Source organism: Micropterus salmoides, unplaced genomic scaffold (genome assembly GCF_014851395.1).
Source record: "Micropterus salmoides isolate LMB-PRFRI ecotype aquatic unplaced genomic scaffold, ASM1485139v1 Ms_hic_scaffold_7, whole genome shotgun sequence".
Taxonomy (NCBI): Eukaryota; Metazoa; Chordata; class Actinopteri; order Centrarchiformes; family Centrarchidae; genus Micropterus; species Micropterus salmoides.
In genome coordinates, this window is record NW_024044459.1 from 23097583 (window position 1) to 23119721 (window position 22139).

At 42.4% G+C, this 22139-nt stretch overlaps 1 protein-coding gene across 1 annotated transcript; it reads left to right on the forward strand.

The window, feature by feature from the left end:
* The first annotated feature begins 1554 nt into the window (after positions 1 to 1554).
* On the forward strand, positions 1555 to 21231 carry opn4xb (opsin 4xb). The gene is made up of 9 exons (XM_038704100.1): positions 1555 to 1721; positions 4187 to 4320; positions 4459 to 4662; positions 5276 to 5447; positions 5937 to 6098; positions 16926 to 17033; positions 17218 to 17389; positions 18017 to 18157; positions 19710 to 21231. The coding sequence occupies exons 1-9, from the start codon at positions 1555 to 1557 to the stop codon at positions 20112 to 20114; spliced, it is 1665 nt and encodes a 554-aa protein (XP_038560028.1). The 3' UTR covers positions 20115 to 21231.
* The last annotated feature ends 908 nt before the right edge of the window (positions 21232 to 22139 follow it).

Genomic DNA, 22139 nt, shown 5'->3' on the forward strand with positions numbered 1-22139 from the left:
TTTTATCAACATGTCCAGCACCATAAAAAGCAATGACCAGAAGATGTGGCATGCCTCTGACCCATGTCTCAGTTGTTGCTATGTAAAAGGTTTCATAGGCTATATGGTGCATGTATTTTAAATCGTGACACTGCATGGCCATGCTATTACAGAATTACTACAAAAACCTATAGAGTGAACAAAATAGATTATATTTTTGTCTTTCATAATTATACAATCATCCTATTGACAGATTTAGAAAACCTACAAATGTCTTGAGCACTCATTTCTAATAACTGCGCTACAGTCTTTTGGCTGTGGAGTTAAATTGTAACAAAGGGAAGATTTTCTTGAAGCTGACATTTAAAGGGAAGGTTTGAAATGTTGGAATTTGAAGTATGTTTGTTCTGGATCATGATGTGTGCCTTGCAAGTAAGAGCAGTGTTGAATCAGCTGTAGTCGAGAGGTTTCGCAGACTCGTCAGCTTGTTAACAACTGCTGTAATGACTTGCAGACGAGCAGGAATCAATTGATGTGAAAGGTGACGTGCATGCATCATTGTGTGCATGAAGTGGTTTTAAAATATTCTGATGCACGTCTGAGCAAACACTTAATGGTTGTGTTAGTGAACATCATGTCTGTTATGTAAGAATCTAGTAGTTAAAGGGTTAGAGCTCAGGGCTGGGCCATATTAAATGTAGGGTAGGGGAGGGAGAGAGAGGCGAGGACGGCAGTGTGTATGAGGAGAGAAAGAGAGTATGACAGCGAGGCAGGGTTGAGAGAGCAACATAGAGCAACATGGTGTAGTGAGGGAGAGACACACATAGAGAGAGAGAGAGAGAGAGAGAGAGAGAGGTTAGGGGTTGGAAACATAATCAGGCCACTGATTCGGAGCTTGGATTCACAGCTGGCGTGGCGGGTGAAGAGGCTGCAGGCACTGAGTGGACGGACAGTGACAATGTGCAACGAGTGTGGGATTTAATATACTGGAGAATATTATCAACTCAATAACCCAAGTATCAAACAGGAAACGTTTGGAGACTACAGGTGGAAGATTTTGAACTGCAGATCAGAGGGGACCAACAGAATGGACATTGCTTCTAAAGTACATTTGGAGATGGGTTTGGAGACTAACGTGTGAATGGCTGTGGACGTTATCTGGCATGTAAGACTACTGGACTGGATGTTTTCTGAATAGCATTAACACCTTTTTGACACTGATACTGAAATTACCATTTTGTACGGATCACCTTTTTCATTCATCCAGCTTTTTCTACAGAAGTACCCATGTGGACTTGATTGGATTTGACATTTCACATCTTCACATCACCTGGTCCTTCATATTCAGCACGTACTGAATAGATGGTTTATGATGGGAAGGACCTTGAGGACGTCAGTAAAGTGAATGTGGCTCAGTCTAAACCTAAAAAATATACTCTATATGTCTCCCTTGCATCCCTTTTGCAAATGACACTACAATGGATGCCCGACAACACAAGCAAAACAAAGTGGATTACAAACTGATATACCTACTGCACCCTGCCTGGTTGGCAATCCTGATGAGGTGTTTGAACCATGTGGTCCACTGAGAGCATGGAGCCAGAGAAAGCACACACCCAGAGCAGCTTCTTCAGCAAAGTGGATGTGCCCAGCTATGCTCATTACATTGTCGCCCTGTTTGTTTTTGTCATCGGGACACTGGGCATCACTGGCAACGCGCTGGTTATGTTCGCCTTCTATAGGTGGGTTTGTGTGAGTGGTTTGATTGTTTTCTTCACGTTTTTACTTCACTATCATTTCGTCATTGTATGTGTCTGTTCTTTTCAGTCAATTTAGTCTGAACCTACCAAAGCCAAGTTTCATCCAACTGTGTTAGGCTTTACCATTTTTAATGTGGGTCTCTCTTTTAATTAGAGCCCTAAGGAGATGTTATGAGATGAGATGTTAGGATCTCACAGAGTGTGTGTGTATGTTGGGAGGATAATGAAAACTCCACTAAAATACTATGTGTTTTCAGGTCTGTGTTCTTTTTGTTGGTTTTGATTCTTTGAACTGCATTTAGATTTCTAATTTATTTAGGCAAGAACCTCTCAATCAAAGTTCAGAGGTTTTTCTGTCTTTAACTCACTGCAGAGTGAGGATCAGTATTTGTCCTGTCTTTTACTCTACAGAGGATAATAGGAGTTTCCAAAAAGCCACCTGTTAAATAAGCTTTGCATAATTTTTATTCCTGGCTGAAAGATCATCATAGCTGTATGGCACTGAAGTCGAATGTGGTGTTCATCACTGGAGCAAAACTGACCTGTATCCTTGAAAGAAAGTACTACATAGTAAGAAATTTCCCAGCCTTTTGGTGCAAATTTGAGTCTGCATGGCAGGTGCATTGTCATGAGTGATACGTGATCACAGCAGAGGCCTTAACATGAGTACTGTTACTTGTTCCTCAAATTACAGTATTTGCATGCGGTGTAAAAAGTGCCTTTACATTGTTATAACTTTTTGTTTATTTTTTAAATATTGTGAATTTTTTTTAACCAATTTAGTACTCTGTGGTTTGGGCTCTTCAGGACAGTATGGTAACACTTACTTGTGTCTTGTAAGGAGTGCAGCGACTATCTATATGATCAAACATTAAGTGTCAAGAAGAATAAACAACCAGAACAAACAGTTGTGACTCAGATTGATGCTGCATAAAAATATTGTACACTTCACTGTAAATCAAATGTACCATGCAGATTAATCGCTGAATTCACACAGTGCATTTAGAGTGGGAGGCAACAGGTGACGTCCCCCCAAAAAAAAGTCTTTTTTAATATTGCACTTTGTTCTGCAAGATGAGTGACTCTTAAACTGTAACTTTCTTTGAGAAGTTAAGGAGGTATGCACGGTTGTGTAATGTGGACTACCACTGACCTCTTATTGTGCTAGTGACATTAATTGTTTCCCAGAAACTGGGTCAGAGACAGAAAGTGCATGTGTCTGTGTGTGTGCTCTGGGGATTGTCATGAGCTTTTATGTTCCAGCTTTCCATCACTGTAGGAAGATTAGATGGGTTCTCCATAGTTGGTGTTTACTGAATCAGAAATGCACATGATGTTATGGGTTCCAAGAACATTCATTCACGCTCAAAAACATACACATACACATAGACCAAGAGCGAGAAGTTGAGAGGTCGAGAGCTAATTCTCTTTCAAGTGAAATGTCACCAGATATGATGATTTTCTAGGAATTAAATGAATGTTGTATTAATATGCACACGCATGCACAGGCGCATGGTCGCACACACACATTAAGTAGATATCCCAGCAGCAGTACAGAAAACAGAACAACAGAAAAACACATACAAAGGTGATGTCCACAAGCATAAGAAACCTGATTGTTTGTTGTTCAACCAAGGAGAAGCCACTTTTAATTCAAGAGACACTCAAACAGAATCAATCAATAAAGAGCTGTGGGGCAGACAGCAGGTCAATAAGCTGCTTAATCAATCTGCTTTGAATGCAGGTTCACACAGAGTTGACCAATTCAGCAAACAACTGATATCAGATTAATGTTGACAATTAAAGGTGCCGTGTATATTGAGTAATGCATTCAAAGAGGCAAGTGACAGAGATACAAGTGTAACTAAACTCACATGTCCTTATATGAGATCATGATCATATTTGATTTTATAAAACGCTAGTTAATTGTGCTGAACATACAGTATCAGTGCAGCTTGCATGTCACACATGACAATGATCTATCATGAGTCCTGAATTTGAAAAAAAAACACACACAAAAAGCATGAATCACAGACATTTGGCACAAAACACCACCAAGGGAGAAGCTTACTGATGGCTGAGAAATTCCTCTTTAACACCATAATCAAAATCTCTATAAGAATAAAAGAACATGCTTAACATTAACATGTATATATTTTCCTCACTATGTAATTATTTATTGACTGTACACCTATAGTCATACAGATGGCTCGGATGAATGATCATTACACCAGCATACACTATGTTATTCAAAAGATTCCTCATACACCTCTCATTTGTTAAAACAAAAATTTATTTATATTACAACTTAACTTTCTATAAAAATGCAAACTACACAAAAGCTTGGATGTTGACCCATTAAAGCAAGAGAAGGGCAAAGAAATGTGTATATTGTTCACACTGACGGTAAAACTTCCCCTCCTCTCCCTGTGTGTGCACGCCTCTAGCAACAAGAAGCTTCGTAACCTGCCTAACTACTTCATCATGAACCAGGCGGTCAGTGACTTCCTCATGGCTTTCACACAGTCCCCCATCTTCTTCATCAACTGTCTCTACAAGGAATGGGTGTTTGGAGAGATGGGTAATTCTCTTCTTTGTTGATACAATACATTGATACATCCTATATCTATAAAAAAAAAGCTTTTATAAAAACACTTTAGATAAAATAGTATTATGTTGTTGAGTCATTGACATGTTTGTATGTGTTCCTTCCCTGTAGGCTGCAAGATGTATGCGTTCTGTGGCGCCTTGTTTGGCATCACCTCCATGATAAACCTACTGGCCATCTCTATCGACCGCTACATCGTGATCACCAAGCCTCTGCAGGCCATTCACTTGAGCTCCAAAAGAAGAACCACCGTGGCCATCCTCATGGTCTGGCTTTACTCTTTGGCCTGGAGTCTGGCTCCTCTAGTTGGCTGGAGTGAGTTTCCTCTACGTGGATGTTTTTTTCTTATGATTGTCCACTTGACACAGGACAGAAGCACATTAATACGGTACATGCAACGTGACGTGAGTCAAACAGAAACAGGCAAATGATTTGTCCTTGGTTCCCGGCTGCAGAAAAACTGTTTGATTGTAGTGATTACAGCAGCAGTCAGTAACAATTGAACATAAAATGCAAAACCTTTCACACCTCTCTCTGCTGCTATCACTTTCAGCCATTGTGTTTGCAAAACTTCTAATGCCCTTCAATGCTGAAGACATTGAGCTTGACTGAGTGAGAACATGCGCAAGGAAGGGGGATGTGCAGTGTGTGCATGAACAGTGATTGACTCTGCATTAGAGACTCCTCCTGGCTCTGATTGGCTGTTTGGCCCGGGCGCGATGGATTCTTGCAAATGACATAGGAGCAGTAGGAGGAGCCAGAGGAAAATATTTTTTCAAAGAATTCCTACTGCTGCTTTAATGTAATTTCCATTCATCCACCTGAAGTTACACAGTTCACCTGTTATCTTTTGTCAAGCAACATGCAGAACCATTGATGTGTTACCTGATATCTTACTTCCTGTTTTTCTATTCTTTTGCCCATTTAGGCTCCTATATCCCAGAGGGCCTGATGACATCTTGTACATGGGATTATGTCACATACACATTGGCCAATAGGAGCTACACGATGATGCTGTGCTGCTTCGTCTTCTTTATTCCACTAGGAATCATCTTTTACTGCTATCTCTTTATGTTTCTTGCGATAAGAAAGACCAGCAGGTACTGTAACTCTTATATCAGGAAGTATTTTGTGCTACTGTAAGTGGAGATACATTCAATTTATTTGAGTTTAGATTACACTCCAAGAATTCAAAAATACTGCTGTTAAAACTTAGCTTTCTTCTTTTTTTGCTGTGATTCTCAGCACTCCACTGCAGTATGTTGTGCAACTTTAGGTACATTTGTATTTTAGGTGGAACAAACTGTGCTATACATCCCAGATTACCTGCTTCAGACAAAAGTGGTTGTTCTTATAAAGGAATATGTGTACAATTCATGCACACACACACACACACGCACACATACACGCACACAAATATGTCCTTACAAACCCCCAACTACCATCACCAGGCTTTACTGGGCAAAGATTGGTTTATTTAGAAAAGGAAAGCAGTAACTAAACTGTCCAGAATCACACAATTAACTTAACATGTCTTTCGATGTCTTGCTCTCTCTTCAATTGCTCCCTTTGTCCTGCTCCATCTGCAGGGAAGTGGAACGTCTTGGGACTCAGGTGCGGAAATCCACCCTGATCCAGCAGAAGTCCATCAGGAGCGAGTGGAAGTTGGCAAAGATTGCCTTTGTCGTCATTGTGGTTTATGTCCTCTCCTGGTCACCATACGCCTGTGTCACAATGATTTCCTGGGCCGGGTAAAACTTTTTCATAATTTCATTGATGAAATGTTTTATTCTGTAATGGTTTTAGTGTGCTTGTACATTTTTAGATAATAGTGTTTATCTTATACATGTTTTTTTCTTTAATAGCACCCCTGCTATGTTTTAATCCAACCAGTTACTTTTTAATACATAGAATGACCTATTATTGTTGAAGTAATGGTATAGACAATGTAACCAGAGTGTGCTCAGTACATGTACAGGGTAAAATGTTAGACATGTAGTGAGAAATTGATTGATGATGAAAAAAAATACTTACAATTCTCTTAAAAAACAAGTAATTTACACCATTTCGACACACAGCACACAGACAGTGGTCCCACCAGACGTGATTGTCATGTGTAACTGTGGGGTCACACAATTTGCATGTTGTGCCTCTCACTCCACTTGAGTACAGACTCTCTGTACCTGCTGCAGCATTATTGTTCGGACACCACAACATCTACCTGCTGAAAGAGTTTTCATTGCTACCATATATATTCTTTATTCTTCAAGTTAACATGCTAAACATGTTGCTCAGAAAATCTGACATGAAAAGACACCCCCGTAGAGCTGTTGTGGAAGTACTATGGCAGCACATGGAGTTTGGTTTACAACGTTTCTGCTCTACGCAGTATCAAGGGACATTTTCCAAAGTTTTTCTTTTAATGTGAATTACATTTAAAGAAATGTGCACAATGGAGAGTAGGATGGCATTCATGTTTTTTTTTAATAAACACAATGTTTTAAAAAAAGATAGATGCTAGTTGATATGGACTTTCTTAGTGCAAAAATGAATTGTCAATAGGCAGCAAACCGTAACAAAGATAGAGCTGACGGATTTTCATATTTCACTGCAAACAGTTAAGTTTCCAAAACAGTTTTTTTCTTTTCCATCTTTCCATTAAAGGTCCTTAAAAAGACCTTACATAATGAACTGTTAATAATACAATAACCGCAGGTCCCCCCTTCCATGGAAGTCGCCATGTTGCGGTGTCATGTTTCTACAGTAGTTGAAAATAGACAAACAGCGCTACAGCGTTTTGTCACTACGTTCTGCTTGTTCTTCTTCTGGGAGAATTCAGGCGGTGTAGACACTCAGCACTATGTTGAATACGTACTTTCAAAGAAAAAGAAGAAGTAATAATATACTGCAGGGGTCTGCAAATAAGTTTTGCATGGAAGCACTTTTTTAAACCATTAGATCATACAGTATGTGTCAAACTCAAGTTTATGCTGCCAAAAACTACATCTCCCACAATGCATGTCAATTTTGTGACCCGAGAAGTGACGGCATCCCGCCACTAGATTGTGATGTTTCCACACCCACTACGGTATACAAACAATCCCTAAATGTCCAAGACCAGAAAAACTGATGCAGAAGGAAGGCGTGTCATGAATGGTGGGAAAGTTAAAATATGTTTGTGCTTCAAGGAGAAAACCTGGTAGGCTAGGCCTATGTCTTTTGTCTTATGAGGCAGTATCAGTGATGAAGGATCAACGTTAGTTGCTCATGCAGATAACACCACTTTCAGCGTCGGCCGATGCCGTTCACACTACACAACTTGAAGTCATTGTGTCGTTCACACTACATGACTGAAAAGCGGCTGTGGCTCAGGAGGTAGAGTGGGTTGGCCGTTCAATCCCTGGCTCGTGTCGAAGTGTCCTTGGGCAAGATACTGAACCCTGATTTGCCCCTGGCTGTTCCGCCAGTGTATGAATGAGTGTGAATGTTAGTTTCCGTTTGAGCACTTAGGTTCAGTGTATGAATGTGTATGACTGGTGAATGCAGATGTAGTGTAAAAGCGCTTTGAGTGGTCGAAAAGACTAGAAAGGTGCTATACAAGTACGGAGCATTTACATCGGTGACACTACATGATGTGGATGTCGAGTTGGCCGACTCCTCCAGATATTAGGCATGCTAGATATGTGGCAGAAGTGTGTCAAGGAGCCGTTTTGATGCGTCTTGTATAGTTCACACATAACGACTGGCGACCACCGATCAACTGCTGATTTACTCCCGATCACAGCCTGACAGTCGCCAAGCTCTCCGAGCGGCAAATCGGGCAAAAAATTGTGTCGTGTGAACTAGGCTTAGGCTACAGTACTATAGGTCTGCATTTTTCCAGATAATCATACTATGTGTCATTAGTTGGATGAATCTCTGCAAGGCTATGTGCAGCTGGACTATTTATCAAATGCCACATCTGTCCCTCATGTTATTAACAGCTCACAATTATTTGCTTTACCATGGTTCTGGACCTCTGGACTTTGAAAAAGTGAAAGGTTACTGGAAAAGATTATGTTTGATGATATTTGTCTTTGTTATTGTTGTGTACCAACAGTGTGGATTTGTGCATTTTTTATTAAATAAATTTGCACTACTCCAAATTCCTCTTCTCTCCCTGGGAGAAAGAGAGGGGGTTGAGATATCAACTTTCAACAGACGGCTGAAGAGACCCCAAAGGAGGGGGGTTGAAATTTTCTCTCCCTAAGTGCTGTCTCTGAGCAGCCTGATCGTAAAACTGGCTACCTTTTGATGCCGCAGCCAGATAACGCGGTGCTTGACTGTTAAACTGACAATGGAACATTGACCAGCGATTAGCGTTTTCCTGAACAGCCTATCAAAACTCGTCATAAGAGTGTATGGTCTAACTACTGACAATTGTTCTTCCTGTTATCAAATTCTTAAACTTAGAACGGTACAACTGTTTGACAATTGAGGTTTGATTGTGGGAAGATATTTGATTATAATACGCGCAAATAGATTTTCTTTTCCTTTTATATAGACATTTTAAAAGTTTAGAAAGACAGTCCCTCGGGAAACTGGAAACAGCCCGCCCGCCGGGAAACGAAGGACTGCCCTCTTGGAACCACGTCCCAACAGACAAAGCAGCGACACACACTGTCGTTCTCTCTCTTGCACTCTTGACGCTTCCCTCTTGTTTGTTCCTGATTCTTCAACGGCGCTTCGGCACATGCCCGGTGTGCCCCTCTCCCGGCAACGCCCTAAGAGTTCGGCCCGGCGCAACAAATGGCCTTTGTTCGCTTCAAGCTACACACGCGAAGCGCCGCGACATCAGCTTTCCCTCGTTTCCAGCAATTTACTTGCTTTTTATTTTATTTTATTTTGTTTGTTAAAAGTTAGTAGACCATTAAGTTACACTAGTCTAGTTCCCTTTTTGAGCTTTATTCGTCACTTCACCGCGGTCAGACCAAGTCATGTGGTCTCGCAAGCGGCAACAATGGACACCTGAAAAACAGCCTAATTGCCAGACGGAGGACAGCCAACTCTTGAGGGTTTTTCTTCATTCCAGACACGGAGAACCCCGGAGAATTCCCTAGCAAAAAGCCAGGAATCGGGCAGCTAGCGTGGGACCCTTGCAACCAGCCAAGCAGGCCGCCGACCCACCGTAAGACAAAACAAGGCATTCTGTGGACAGTGATGTCCAATAGTTGGTTAGTCCAGCATATGTAATCCTTGAAACTCCTAGACAAATTTAACCGAGGTATCCAATTGCATTCATTAGTTGCCGTACGAGTCAAATTCTCCCACAATCGAAACACAAATTTTCATTGTTTAGCCATGGTTTATTTCTTTGGTGTATTTAACCACATTTATATCACTTTAGTTAGTTAATAAACTCCACTGTAATAAAGGAATTGTGTGTATTGCCTATCTCTAAGTCCCTGACAAGAGAATTTACCCCTTCCATATGAGATTGACTGACTGATTTATCTAAGATAATTGAGCAATTATTAACTAACTGATCACTAGTAAATAATTGTATAATTATTAAAAGCTACCCAGAGGTCCGGAGACTCTGGGTTAATAACAACTCTGGTGGTGCCCTGCGAAACGAGAGCTTTTATGAATGAATAATTTCTGAATATTAAAATTCATAATTTGGTATTAATTCTCATAAATTTATTACATCAATGTAGACATGCAACATTATTTACTTGAAATGTTTGATCTTTGATTGATGGAAGAGGGTTTTTAAATCTGATATATTCATTTAGTTACAGAGACATTTTCTTACTAAGGCTATATTTTTACATCTGATAAATGTCCTTAACTTGAATACATAATCAAATAAAGAGACAGTTATTTAACAATATGTTAAGGAGTAGTTACGTTTATACAGTCTTACAGTTGCAACTGGCCCTTTGAGGGTAACCGTAATGCTTATGTGGCCCTTGGTGAAAATGAGTTTGACACCCCTGCATTAGATGGTAGGTGAGAATATAAGACACAATATTTGAAGCCAGTGACAGGGTGTTTGGTTAGCTCTGTTGGTAAAGCACTGGACTCTCACCTTGACGGTTGAGTGTTTCATCCAACCTCGGGACAATTTTTTTTTTTTCTCTTCAACAAATGGATTCTGCAGTGTTTTTCAGGCTCACATTATGGCATGTGCTGCAGTGTTTGTGTTTCAGCGTTTGATCCGCTTCCATCAACGCTTTTTCGTTTCCCCAGTATCTCCACGCAGAGGACATTTAGGGAACTCACATTTTCTGACAGCTATTTCAAAGGTGTGCCAAGCAGGCAACCAACTCTTTTTGATATCGTTCATCATTTTTCAAAGTAAAAGCTCTCAATTCAACTCCAAGTAAAGCACTACAGCAAACAAGCTTCTTGCGCTTTTATTTTGCAGGCAAAACAACAAAGAGCAAGTGATTATGTGAGTAACTGTTGCTGTCATGACTAAGATCTATTTCAGCATGCTATCATAGTATTTATTTATTTATATTTTTGCCGCTATCAAAGCACCATAATCTGGCCGCATGCACGAAATTATTGCTGGCAGGCTGTTTTGGCGAGGATCCATAATCACAGAGAGAATAAACATGTTTTCCTTGTCAGTGTTTGTATAAACTTTATCTATTATGTGGTTTATAATGGACTGTGGTGCAGAAATGGTGATAATGTTTCACACTCTTGGCTTACATTTTCCATGTTTTCTGTCAGTGTCTAAGACGCAATAACATATGGTTATACTAAATAATTAAGTAAATATAATTTCCTAATACATCTACCTAAAGAAACCTAATTTCTTGACTGGCTACTCTTTGCTGTCTCAAAAGAGACACCTTTTGTGCTGTGTCAGCCAACGTAACTGTCCTACGCTCTTTGAAAGGGTAGGGGCAGGGGCGTTGCTAGACATAAAGGCACAGGGCCCCATTTCCCTCATTTAAATTTTTGATTTATTTTTGATTGAAGTGTATGAAATGTGTTAGTATGTGCCTTACCAGCTTCCCTTGCTTAGTCCATTAATATTGGTCAGCACACATACCTATTTTATGTATGCTATGTTCTGTATCTGTGAGCCATGTAAACAATTTGCCACTGCTGCACAGTCACACCTGACTCCCTGACGGCTCTCACTACTACCTTAAAAACGTCTCGGGTTACGTATGTAACACTGCGTTGGTGACGGCACTATGGGAACGCCTCTGGGCGTGGCAGGGCTGAAATCATGAATGAAACTACTCCAATCCTATTGCCGTTGCTAGACACAACGACACATTAGCTCTTTGCTATGAAGCAAGGCACTCCAAGCGGGGCGAGGTGTGGCCGACCGACGCAGTGTCTCATTCCCCTTCTTGGGGAACAAGGGTTACATACGTAACCCGAGACGTTCCCCTTCGAGGGAACACGAACTGCGTCGGTGACGACACTATGGGAATGAGAATACCCACTATTCCACGCCGAAGCCTCCGCCTGCCCCCCCAGCGTGCAGCAACCTGTAGGCACGACTAGGAGGAGAGTGCACGGGTGCCGGGTGCAGAAGGAAGGTCCAGATTGAAAAACCAGATGAAAGTGTGAGGAATGGCCCAGCCAGCTGCCTCACACAAATCCTGAAGCGAAGCCCTACGAGGAGGGCCCTAGAGGCCGCCATGCCTCGAGTAGAGTGCGCCCTTACGGCCATAGGTGAAGGTAAACTGCGCACCTGATAGGCCAGGGAAATAGTCTGAACAATCCAGTTGCTGATCGTGTGTTTAGAAGCGGGGAGCCCAGCCTTGGGGGACCCGAAACGCAGGACAGGGGACAGTGCGTAGTCTCTCGAGATGCAAACAAGTCCACGTCTATGGGGCCGAACCTTTCGCATAATAACTCCACCACCTGGGGGTGGAGTCTCCGGGCCTCAGCCCCTGTCTCGACAGCAGGTCTGCTCCCTGATTCTGGGTCCCAGGGACGTATGTCGCTCTGAGGGACAGCAGTCTCTGCTGGGACCACAGGTGGATCTGATGTGCCAATTTGCATAACGGGCGCGAGCGCAGACCCCCCTGGTGATTCAAACAGGCCGTGTTGTCGGTCCTGACAAGGACGTGGCAACCGCGGAGAGCGGGCAGAAAACTCCTCAGAGCTCTGAAAACTGCCAACATTTCCAGGCAATTTATGTGCCAAGAGAAATGATGCTCCTGCCAGGAGCCTCTCGCAAAGCGGCCGTCCATGACCGCGCCCCACCCCGCGAATGAGGCATCTGTCGAAATAATTGTCCGGCGACATGACGCTCCCAACACGGGACCCTGGGACAAGAACCAAGGCTTCCTCCATACTGACAGGGAACGAAGGCACCTGCTCATAACCCGTATCAGACGGAATGAATTTCCCCTCGGGGAGAATCCCTTGGATTTTAGCCACCACTGCAGGGCTCTCATGTGCAGCAGGCCAGACGGGATTACGCTGGATGCTGCCGCCATGAGACCCAACACCCTCTGAAAGTGTTTCACAGTGATGGTGCGGCCTAGCTTCACTCTGGTCACCGAGGACAAAATGGACCCGACGCGTGCAGGCGACAGGTGGGCCCGCATCGTTGTCGAGTCCCACGCCACCCCTAGGAACATAGTCCGTTGGGCGGGCGTCAGCACGCTCGTCTTCGCGTTGAGCCGTAGCCCCAAATGCTGAAGGTGGGCGAGGACGACATCTCGATGCCGAACCGCTAACTCCCGAGACTGAGCCAAGATGAGCCAGTCGTCGATGTAGTTTAATATGCGGATGCCCTGGAGCCTCAGCGGGGCCAGAGCTGCATCCATGCATTTGGTGAACGTGCCAGGAGAGAGTGCTAGGCCGAACGGAAGAACCCGATACTGGTACACCGCGCCCCCGAAGGCGAACCTCAGGAACTTCCTGTGAGAGGGACGGATGGAGATGTGGAAATATGCGTCTCATAGATCTATCGTGACAAACCAATCCTCGGATTGGATGTGACTGATGATGGCGGGGATGGTGAGCATCCTGAACCTGAATCTCCACAGAGATTGGTTCAGGGACCGCAGATCTAAAATCGGACGCAGTCCTCCGTCCTTCTTGGGAACTATGAAGTACCGGCTGTAGAACCCGGACTCCCTGACTGGCGGGGAAATGAGTTCTATGGCCCCTTTCTCCAGCAGAGAGCGAACTTCTTTTCCCAACACCTGGCTCTGCCCCGCGTGCATGGCAGTCCAGACCACCCCTTTGAACTTCTGCGGGGGGTGGACCCGGAACTGCAGCCTGTAGCCATCCACTACGGTGCGCAGGACCCACAGGGCCAGTGTTATGCGTAGGTCCCTGGTGGCACCCTGAAGCGGAGGACCGGCAGGGAAACTCGCAGGCGACCCACGGTGTGTGAACCCGATCGTTTTCCAGCTGCAACCCCTCGAGGCGGGCAGACTGGTGAGAGCTCGCTGGCGGTTAGCATGTCCCGAGTGCCAAGACGGCGGGAAAACAGCGCCTGATGCCTGAGCCGCCACAAGGGAGGGGACCTCGGTCAGCCTCTCGGGGGGCTGTGGGCGAGAGCGCTGCCTCGCGTCCCGGTTTTGTTGAGGGGGACTACAGGAAGTGTCGCTTCGCTTCTGGCTCCAGCGGTAGGAGCTAGACGAGGGCTGAGCTCATCTTTTTTCAGCCGTCGCCGTCCTGGACCCAGACCGGTGGGGGAGATATTGCTCAAACGCCTCTCCCTGTGTTTCAGCGTGCTGAAACCTGCTGATGACAGCATCCACTGCCTCACCAAACAGGCCAGTAGGAGAGAGGGGCACATCCAGGAGAAAAGCCTTCTCCTTCCCCTGGATGCCCGAGAGGTTGAGCCACAGATGGCGCTCCGTAGCCACCAATGCTGCCATGGAGCAGCCAATGCTTGGTAACACGGAGCGTTTAAGTCCGTAGCTCTACGGAGCTCAGTCAGGTCCTCCTCAGAGGGACCTCCCCCTAGGTCATAGTCTTGAGAAGATCGGCCTGGTACGCCTGCAAGATGGCCATAGTGTGCAGGCTTGCACCAGCTCGACCCGCTGCCATGTAGGCCTTGCCCACCAAAGCGGATGTTTCGTCCGACACAGCTTGGTGGGGAGCGCCGACATCTGAAGGAACGAAGCGAGTGTGGGAGAAAGATAGCTCGCGAGTGCTTCCTCCCCCCAAGGCATCGTTCCGTAGCCGTGCTGCTTAGTTTCTGTCACGCTGCTGTAGTCCAGCAGAGGGGACACAGTCAGCCGTGCAGAGCAGCTTTGTTTTTTTTTTTTTTTGTCTGTTCCATGATTTACATAACTCATTGTGCAAATCAGGAAAGAATGCGGGGGTGGCGCTCGGGCTGCATAAGCTCATAGAAGTTACTGCCGGCCTGCGGTTCCTGCCCCGCCTCTCATAGCTGGGCGTGGTCTGATGAATTTGGCCCGGCTCCCGGAAGTCATCCTCCATGATGCTACGCACGTCTAGCTCCTCAGAATCAGACTATGCAAGCCTCTCCAAACTCATACCTCAGGCGGGAGAAGCCGAGAAGCGGACTCCCGAATGGGGAAGAGAGGAGGCGGAGTCAGCAGATGAGGAACGGGAAAAAGCCTCGGCAGTCCTGATGTCCTCGGAGATGTAGCGCTGGGCGCCCCATGACCGAAGCCGCCGCGCTGCCTCAGTGACCGCCGGGCGTCGAGCCAGGGGTCTTGTGGTAGCTTTCTTCTGAGTAGTCTCAAACATGCCAGAGTGCCTGCTTAATAGAAAAAAGCTAATGTGTCCGGTGTGCCGGCGTGCTTATATACGCCTCCAGTTACGCCGTCACACACTACCGTTCTAGCAACGCCAATAGGATTGGAGTAGTTTCATTCATGATTTCAGCCCTGCCACGCCCAGAGGCGTTCCCATAGTGTTGTCACCGACGCAGTTTGAGTTCCCTCGAAGGGGAACAGTCTCTCTCTGTTATGAGCCTGAAAGGAAACCTCTTCTAGAAAAATCCTCAGATCCTTTGTTAAGACTGCTTCTGGCTGTACATCTCTGGCTGTGCTCGTACTGGATTTGGAACAACTGTGCTCGTATTGGCTTATGAGCCAGCATCTACTCTACTGACTAATTTAAGCATAGCCCCTTTAAATAATAGATATCTACTTGCTAGATATTAATGTCATTAACAACATTTTAATAACATTTTAGCTAAAATACTATTTCGATATTGATAATTATCATGATAAATGTCAAATCATTACTTCTATCGAGTTTAAATGCTGATTTTTGCTCCTTAGTGAAAGCTGAAGAAACCATATAGTTAATTGTGGTTTAAACTATTCTTTATGGTCAGAACATGAAAATCACTTACCAAACAGTGGATAACTTCACAAATCTGATGTAGAACATTCAAAACAATTATGATAAAAATCTTTTTTCAACAAATGTGCATGAGTAAAATTAAGTTAAATCCTTTTTTCAGTCCCCTTTTCCTCAATAAAATAAATATCTTTATAGAAAAATGAAGTGCTAATTCGTTCATGATTCAAATTAATAAGATATTAAGAATAAGAATAAGAATATTTATTGAACATTTGTTATATTGTTATTGAGGAAAATTATACTGTGATAATTATTGTTAGGCTATTCTTTTATTGTCCAGCCCTAATTTATATTATGACTTGACTGAATAAGTGATGTTTATTATTTACTCAGAGATGTGCATCCATATTGCCCAGTCTGCCCCACTAATCAACATTTCAATTTGAATCCACTGCTTTCCATAATGCATTAGTTTGTTTTTTTTGCAGAGTTGTAACTAAACCTTCACTGAGAAGATAGATAATCACTGTCTCGTTTTAAAATTATGTGTGCCTATGAGGAGTCCCATCATATCTGTGTGCTGTCTGGACTGCTAGATACCACTAAATCTTACACACTGAACCTTTAAAAGATATCTAGAGATATTTGTTTCATTGTAGCATCAACTGCCTTGTATTTCATTATAAGAGGGGAAATCTAATCATATTTCTATGTGCCTGCTTCTTTAAAAAGCACGCATGAAAATTCCAGGTGACTGCCATGCTACACTCTGACTTAAGAGTATGGATTGTGTGCTGGCAATTTGGATGAAAAATTTTCCAAAATGACATTGTATGTGTCGTTATATAATGTTGTGTCAGCTAGGCGCCAAGTTCCCTGGATGAGTGACATACAACAGATGGTAAAGTTGCTCATATGCCCTCTGCTTATCCAAACTATCACAGTATTCACTAAATCGCATGTCTGTTTTGGGACATACGGTAGATTGGGATGTAGTTATGTAACTTTGAAATAACATCTTTTCCCTGCTCATTCACAGGGGAAAGGTGGCCTTACATGCAGACAAACACACACACACACACACACACACACACACACACTCAGATGGACTTAGCCACCCATCTGTGGCTGCTGGCACATTTTGGTTAATCCTTGACCCAATTTGCCGCTTCATCATTATGTTACCAAATATAGAAATAGATAGTTATAGGTGAACTTTGAGTTGCAGTGGTCATGCTGTGTTGTCACTAAAAACAAAAGAACACAAGATGAACATGAGGAAAATTTTGATCCTGTTGTTCTGTCTTATGCAGCCATGCCAACATCCTGTCACCATACTCAAAGGCTGTCCCTGCAATCATAGCAAAAGCCTCCGCCATCTACAATCCTTTCATCTATGCTATCATACACAACAAATACAGGTAAATGAAGAATCAGTGTTGTATTTTTGTATCTGTCGTCTTGTATTATATCTTGTATTGGAAGTGATAGTTCATCATATCCAACTTTAAAAGTAAAAATCATTTCGAATAAACTTTGCAGTCTAAAAAATTTAATAAACTGAGCCTGAGCTGAGGGCTTTAATTTTGTTCTGTACTTCATTAGGATGACTCTGGCAGAGAAGTTTCCCTTCCTGTCGTTTCTGGCTCCCACTCCTCGAAAGGAATGCATCTCCTCCTCCATCAGTGAGTCCTCTTTCAGGGACTCCATCATTAGCAGACAATCAACAGCATCAAGGACTCACTTTATTACAGCTTCCTCCAACTCCACTGGCATGGTAATGTTTTTTTTTTATCCTGTATTTGTTGTTCTACAAGATGGCTACCACTGATCTAAAGGAATCACGTCCCTTTTTTAGTGCTTTTGGGAGTCTCGTAATAACAAAATAATAATAAACAAAACAACAACAAAGCATTCTTGCTCTTTATCAATTAACTACTTTCCATAAATTAATATATACCTGATGTTTGTGCTAATACTGTATAACATTCATTGAAAGTGAAGAACATTACATTAAAGTACATTTCTTAGAAGTTATCATTTGTACTGATCATTTTTGCCACAATTGAAACCTTGATGAATGGGAAATCTATTTAAATTTGTTTTTTTATGCCATGTCCAGCACCATTGTAAGACATACAGCAAATGTGAACCTTCCCAAACTAAAAGACCACCATCCTATGCATCTGCGACTGTTCAAAGCTCACCATTCTGATAATTCTGTGATTTAGATTCTTGACACCTTTTGAGTTTTACCGTCAGAGGAACGTGTTCATGTTCACATTTTTTGTTGAAACAATCAATGGAAGTAAAATGACATGGTGATCTTAGGTGAGTTCCTCTTGAATTATTTACGTGTCGTTTAGTTCAGTTCAGCTCACATTAGTTCTGTTGTGTCTTGCAGTTATTGAGGGATGTAGAGATGGAGACTTTGGGAAGAAACTCAGGTGATTCCTTCAGGAGCATGTCATCGTACAGAGGCAGAGGGAGGTCCTATAGGAAGGAATTAGAGCGGAAGACCACCAAGACCAACGCAGCAGTCAAGGTGAGAAAACAAAACATAAAAAGGTGTGAAATGAGCTCAAATGTATTTTGTATGGTTAAAGGTTCAGTGTATAATATTTCTGAGATCTATTGACAGAAATGCAATATAAGATCCATAACTATGTTTTCAGTGGTTAAATAATGAACCGTTATGTTTTTATTACCTTACAATGAGAAATTTATATCTACATAACCGCGGGCACCCCCTTCTATGGAGGTCACAGTATTCTGTCATCATGTGTCTACCATAGCCGACATTGGACAAACAGCGCTACAGAGCGCGTTTCGTCATCACGGCGTTCTTCTTCTGCTTGTGTTATTCCGCCAGTGTAGGCACCCGTCACTACACTGAATACGTACAATGAAGAAGAAGAGGAAATAATAACAACAATAATATGCAGTCTCTGATTAGTCTTCTGGTTTATTACAAGTAAGAAGAGAAGTGACATTTGGACAAATGAACGAGCACACACGTGTTATTTAGCACAAGAGCCGACAGCCTGTGGATCTTTATACCATGAAGCCAGACGGAGTCGGGACAGATACAGACAGCTGACACAGAAATCATGGATGTAGATTTTCCCAGATGGAAGGCTTTGATGTGGGACAGATGTTTTCAAAGCGGTGCTGAAGTTGTCTGTTTTCTGCTGGACAGGTAATTAACTTAAGTTTGTCAGACTTTAGCAATGCAAATGAAAGCTGTTGTTTGATAGCTTTAGGTTGAAGCTGGCCATAATCACCGAGAGACGTGAGGTGTTTCCCCTGTCAGTGGTGTAAAATATGTAGCTGGATTAATTTTATATCGCCTACTTATTCTCCAGCCTGTGATTTGGCTTTGCCGGTTACATTAGCGAGACAATCAGCTGATCAGTAACGTTAATTGGCAATAAAACCGTAAGGTTAGCTTAGAGCATGGAAGCATCAGCCAGCTAAACCTTTACTGCCCTGGAAGAAAAATTATGTAAGGTTAGTTGGATTGGTTTATTCTCCAGCCCTGGCTTTGGCTTGTGGTGTAAAATATGTAGTTGGATTAATTTCAATTCCTCTCTCCAGCTCTCTGTTTTGGCTTTGTTGGTTATGTTCTTGAGACAATCAGCAGATCACTAATTGGCAATAAAAGGGTAGCATACAGCATTGAAGCTCAGATCAGCCAGCTAAACCTTTACTGCGCTGTTAGAAAAAATATGTTTTATGTTGTATGTATATTTCATGTAGTTCTTCTCCAGCGCTCTGTTATGGCTTTCACAGAAATGTGCCCTTACCTTCCTGAGTCAAACAGCTGATGAATATAATTGGCAATAAAACTGTAACTGCAGGGAAGCTCAGATCAGCAGCTGAACTTCACATTTCACTGCCCTGCAATTCGCAACCTTCACCACTAGATGTCACTAAAACTTACACACTTAACCTTTAACTGTTACTTTTTCCCCATGTGGGCTTGGAGGTGTTTTGATCATGCTAATTTTATTTGCCTGCATGCACTCATGCACTCATGTTTTGACAATTACTTTGTCCTTGTATTCTTTTTTGTAATTATTTTTTTACTTTGCCAGCATCCATCTACCATGAGTGAATCATTGAGTACCTGTGAACATGAACTGGTTTCCACCTCTCTCAACATCGCCACTCTCCCCCTACTAGTTCTTACCAGGAGGCGAAGCCAGAGTTTGACCAATGAGATTTTTGATGCAGGGGAGGAGAAAGGCAGCATCAGTGATAGGCTGAGCAGCCACAAGAGTGCCTCTTTCCATTCCCTGAATCTGGGAAAAATCCCATCCGCTGATCCCGGGTCGCCTCAGGGTGTTCCACGCATAATCGTCATCAGTCCCACGTCTGAAAGCAGTCTCATGAACCATGACAGTGTCTGCTTAGAAGAGAGTGAAGAAGAAAGCGAAAACTATTTTGTGAGCCTAAACTTCTCCTCAGAAGTCTTTGAGGCAGTGGAGCTACTCTCTTGACCAGCTGGACAATAACAACCCCTATACTCTGCAGAAGCTAAATTATTTATTATGATTTTGGACCACAGACCACACCATACTCTCCTCTCCAAGCCAAGACTTGTTTTGGATGTAGACGCATCCACTGAAATTAATCATTTACAAGCTGTTTCTGAGCCTGATGACTCATACTGTATTGTAAATCAAAGTTATGCCACTCTGCTGCTTAGATAACTGCAGTGCAGAAGAAATGTTGGTATGGCAAATGAAACAATATGACCTGGTTCTGGTATGCAGTGTTTGTCAGACTTTAGCAGGGACAGGGGTGCCCTGAGGGGCAGCAGGGGTTACAGGATATTTTTGTTAGATCCCTCAAAAATGACAAGTGTAACAACATATTTTCATGAGCTTGACAGCCTGGATTCCTAGATTCTTAGTATTCCAGCTAAAGTCCATGAAACTGTGATGTAACGTTGAGCTGAAATTTTAATTAATTTAGGCCCACATTATGGATTCTCCGCTGGAGACTGAAACCAGGACATCTGCCTACTGCCAAAGTGTTGTTACCAGTGGTATGAGTGAGCTTCAAAGTCCAATTATAGGAAGGAAGCACCAGTAAAGTAGATTTACATACACATATGACCAAAGATGTTCACTGAAGACTGTGTTCATTTTTTATTATTATTATTATTATTTGATGGTACAGACAACAAAGTTGCTCCAGTCAATACTCCTCTTTTACCTAAATGGCTAAATGTGTATTCCTAAATATTGTAATCCCCCCACTAAGACTAATTTGCAGCATACTGTAGCAGTTACTGCAAGTACAAAATTAGGGCCAATGTGGCATCCTGACTTGATTCACAAACATGATTAATCTTTGGTATATTTATGTTTATCGTCTGCGTTTAAACATTTCATACTCGTGCACCTGTTCGTTTTATAACTTCAAACATCATGGGGCAACAATGGTGTTGAAATGTTGAAGTAGCACTATTTCATGTTAGCTGATGTGCTTATTAACTGTTCTGAATCCACCTTATTAAAATCTTAATTTCTTCAATATCTCCACATGCATGGCAACTACAAAATGTTTAAAGAAAAATATTTTGGCTATGGCAAATAAACTATGGCTAATGTATGGCTAGTCCACATCAATTCAGTGTGAGTCTGAGTGTCCCACAACTGACAATAAACATATGTACTATATATAATTTTAGATCTGCACCACAAGTCATTAGAGGAAATCATATATGCTGATGAAAGTGAATGTTTGATTTTGATGTATCTCTGCTTTGTGTCTTCATTTTTTTGTTGAATCGAGGTCCAATATTTTAAATGATTGATAGTATTAAGGAAGGAAAGCATATTTAATTCTAGGGCAGCACAAAAAACTAAAATCGTATTGAAATTGCAATATGGCCTAGTGCAATTTTCAAATTGCAGGAGGTACAGTATTTGTGAAAGGCAAAATGTGTGTCAAAATACCATTTTAAATAAAATATTGTCTGCAGAGATTTCCTGACCTACACATCATATTCTACAGCTTAAGAAAACATCTTTGGTTCAGATCCTTGCAAATCATCCCACAATAATTTAAAATGTGTTTTTCAATAACATTCAGCAAATCATATCGCAATCGCAACATGAGTCAACATAATCACAATAAGATATTTTTTCGTTCTGCCCTATTTCAGTCATTGTAAGGCTGAAGTTGAATGCACATTGAACTGTCATTAGTGAATCACAGCTGGCGCAGCTAACATGCCACTGGGCTGTAACTGCCATGTGGACTAGCAACGAAGAATATAAACCTCCTCACATGGCAAGAGATTTTTTGATCCTGTTTGCATTGTGCTCTGAATTACACATGATGATGGAAAATATACATCTAAAAGTCAAGAAAGTCACAGTTTGGTGAAAAACTGTTGAATTATAAGACTGTGAAAATACATAATTACAACGACCACAGACCCAAAAGTCGCGTATGTGACATCATAATGTTTTCTCTCAATGACTGAAGCTAACGTTACTGAAGCTAACGTC

Excerpts from the sequence above, each read along its gene's own strand:
- opn4xb (XM_038704100.1), top strand. The coding sequence starts at position 1,555 with ATGTGGTCCACTGAGAGCATGGAGCCAGAGAAAGCACACACCCAGAGC. Across the intron at positions 1,722-4,186 it reads GTTATGTTCGCCTTCTATAG|CAACAAGAAGCTTCGTAACC; the intron begins GTGGGTTTGTGT and ends GCACGCCTCTAG. Across the intron at positions 6,099-16,925 it reads ACAATGATTTCCTGGGCCGG|CCATGCCAACATCCTGTCAC; the intron begins GTAAAACTTTTT and ends TGTCTTATGCAG.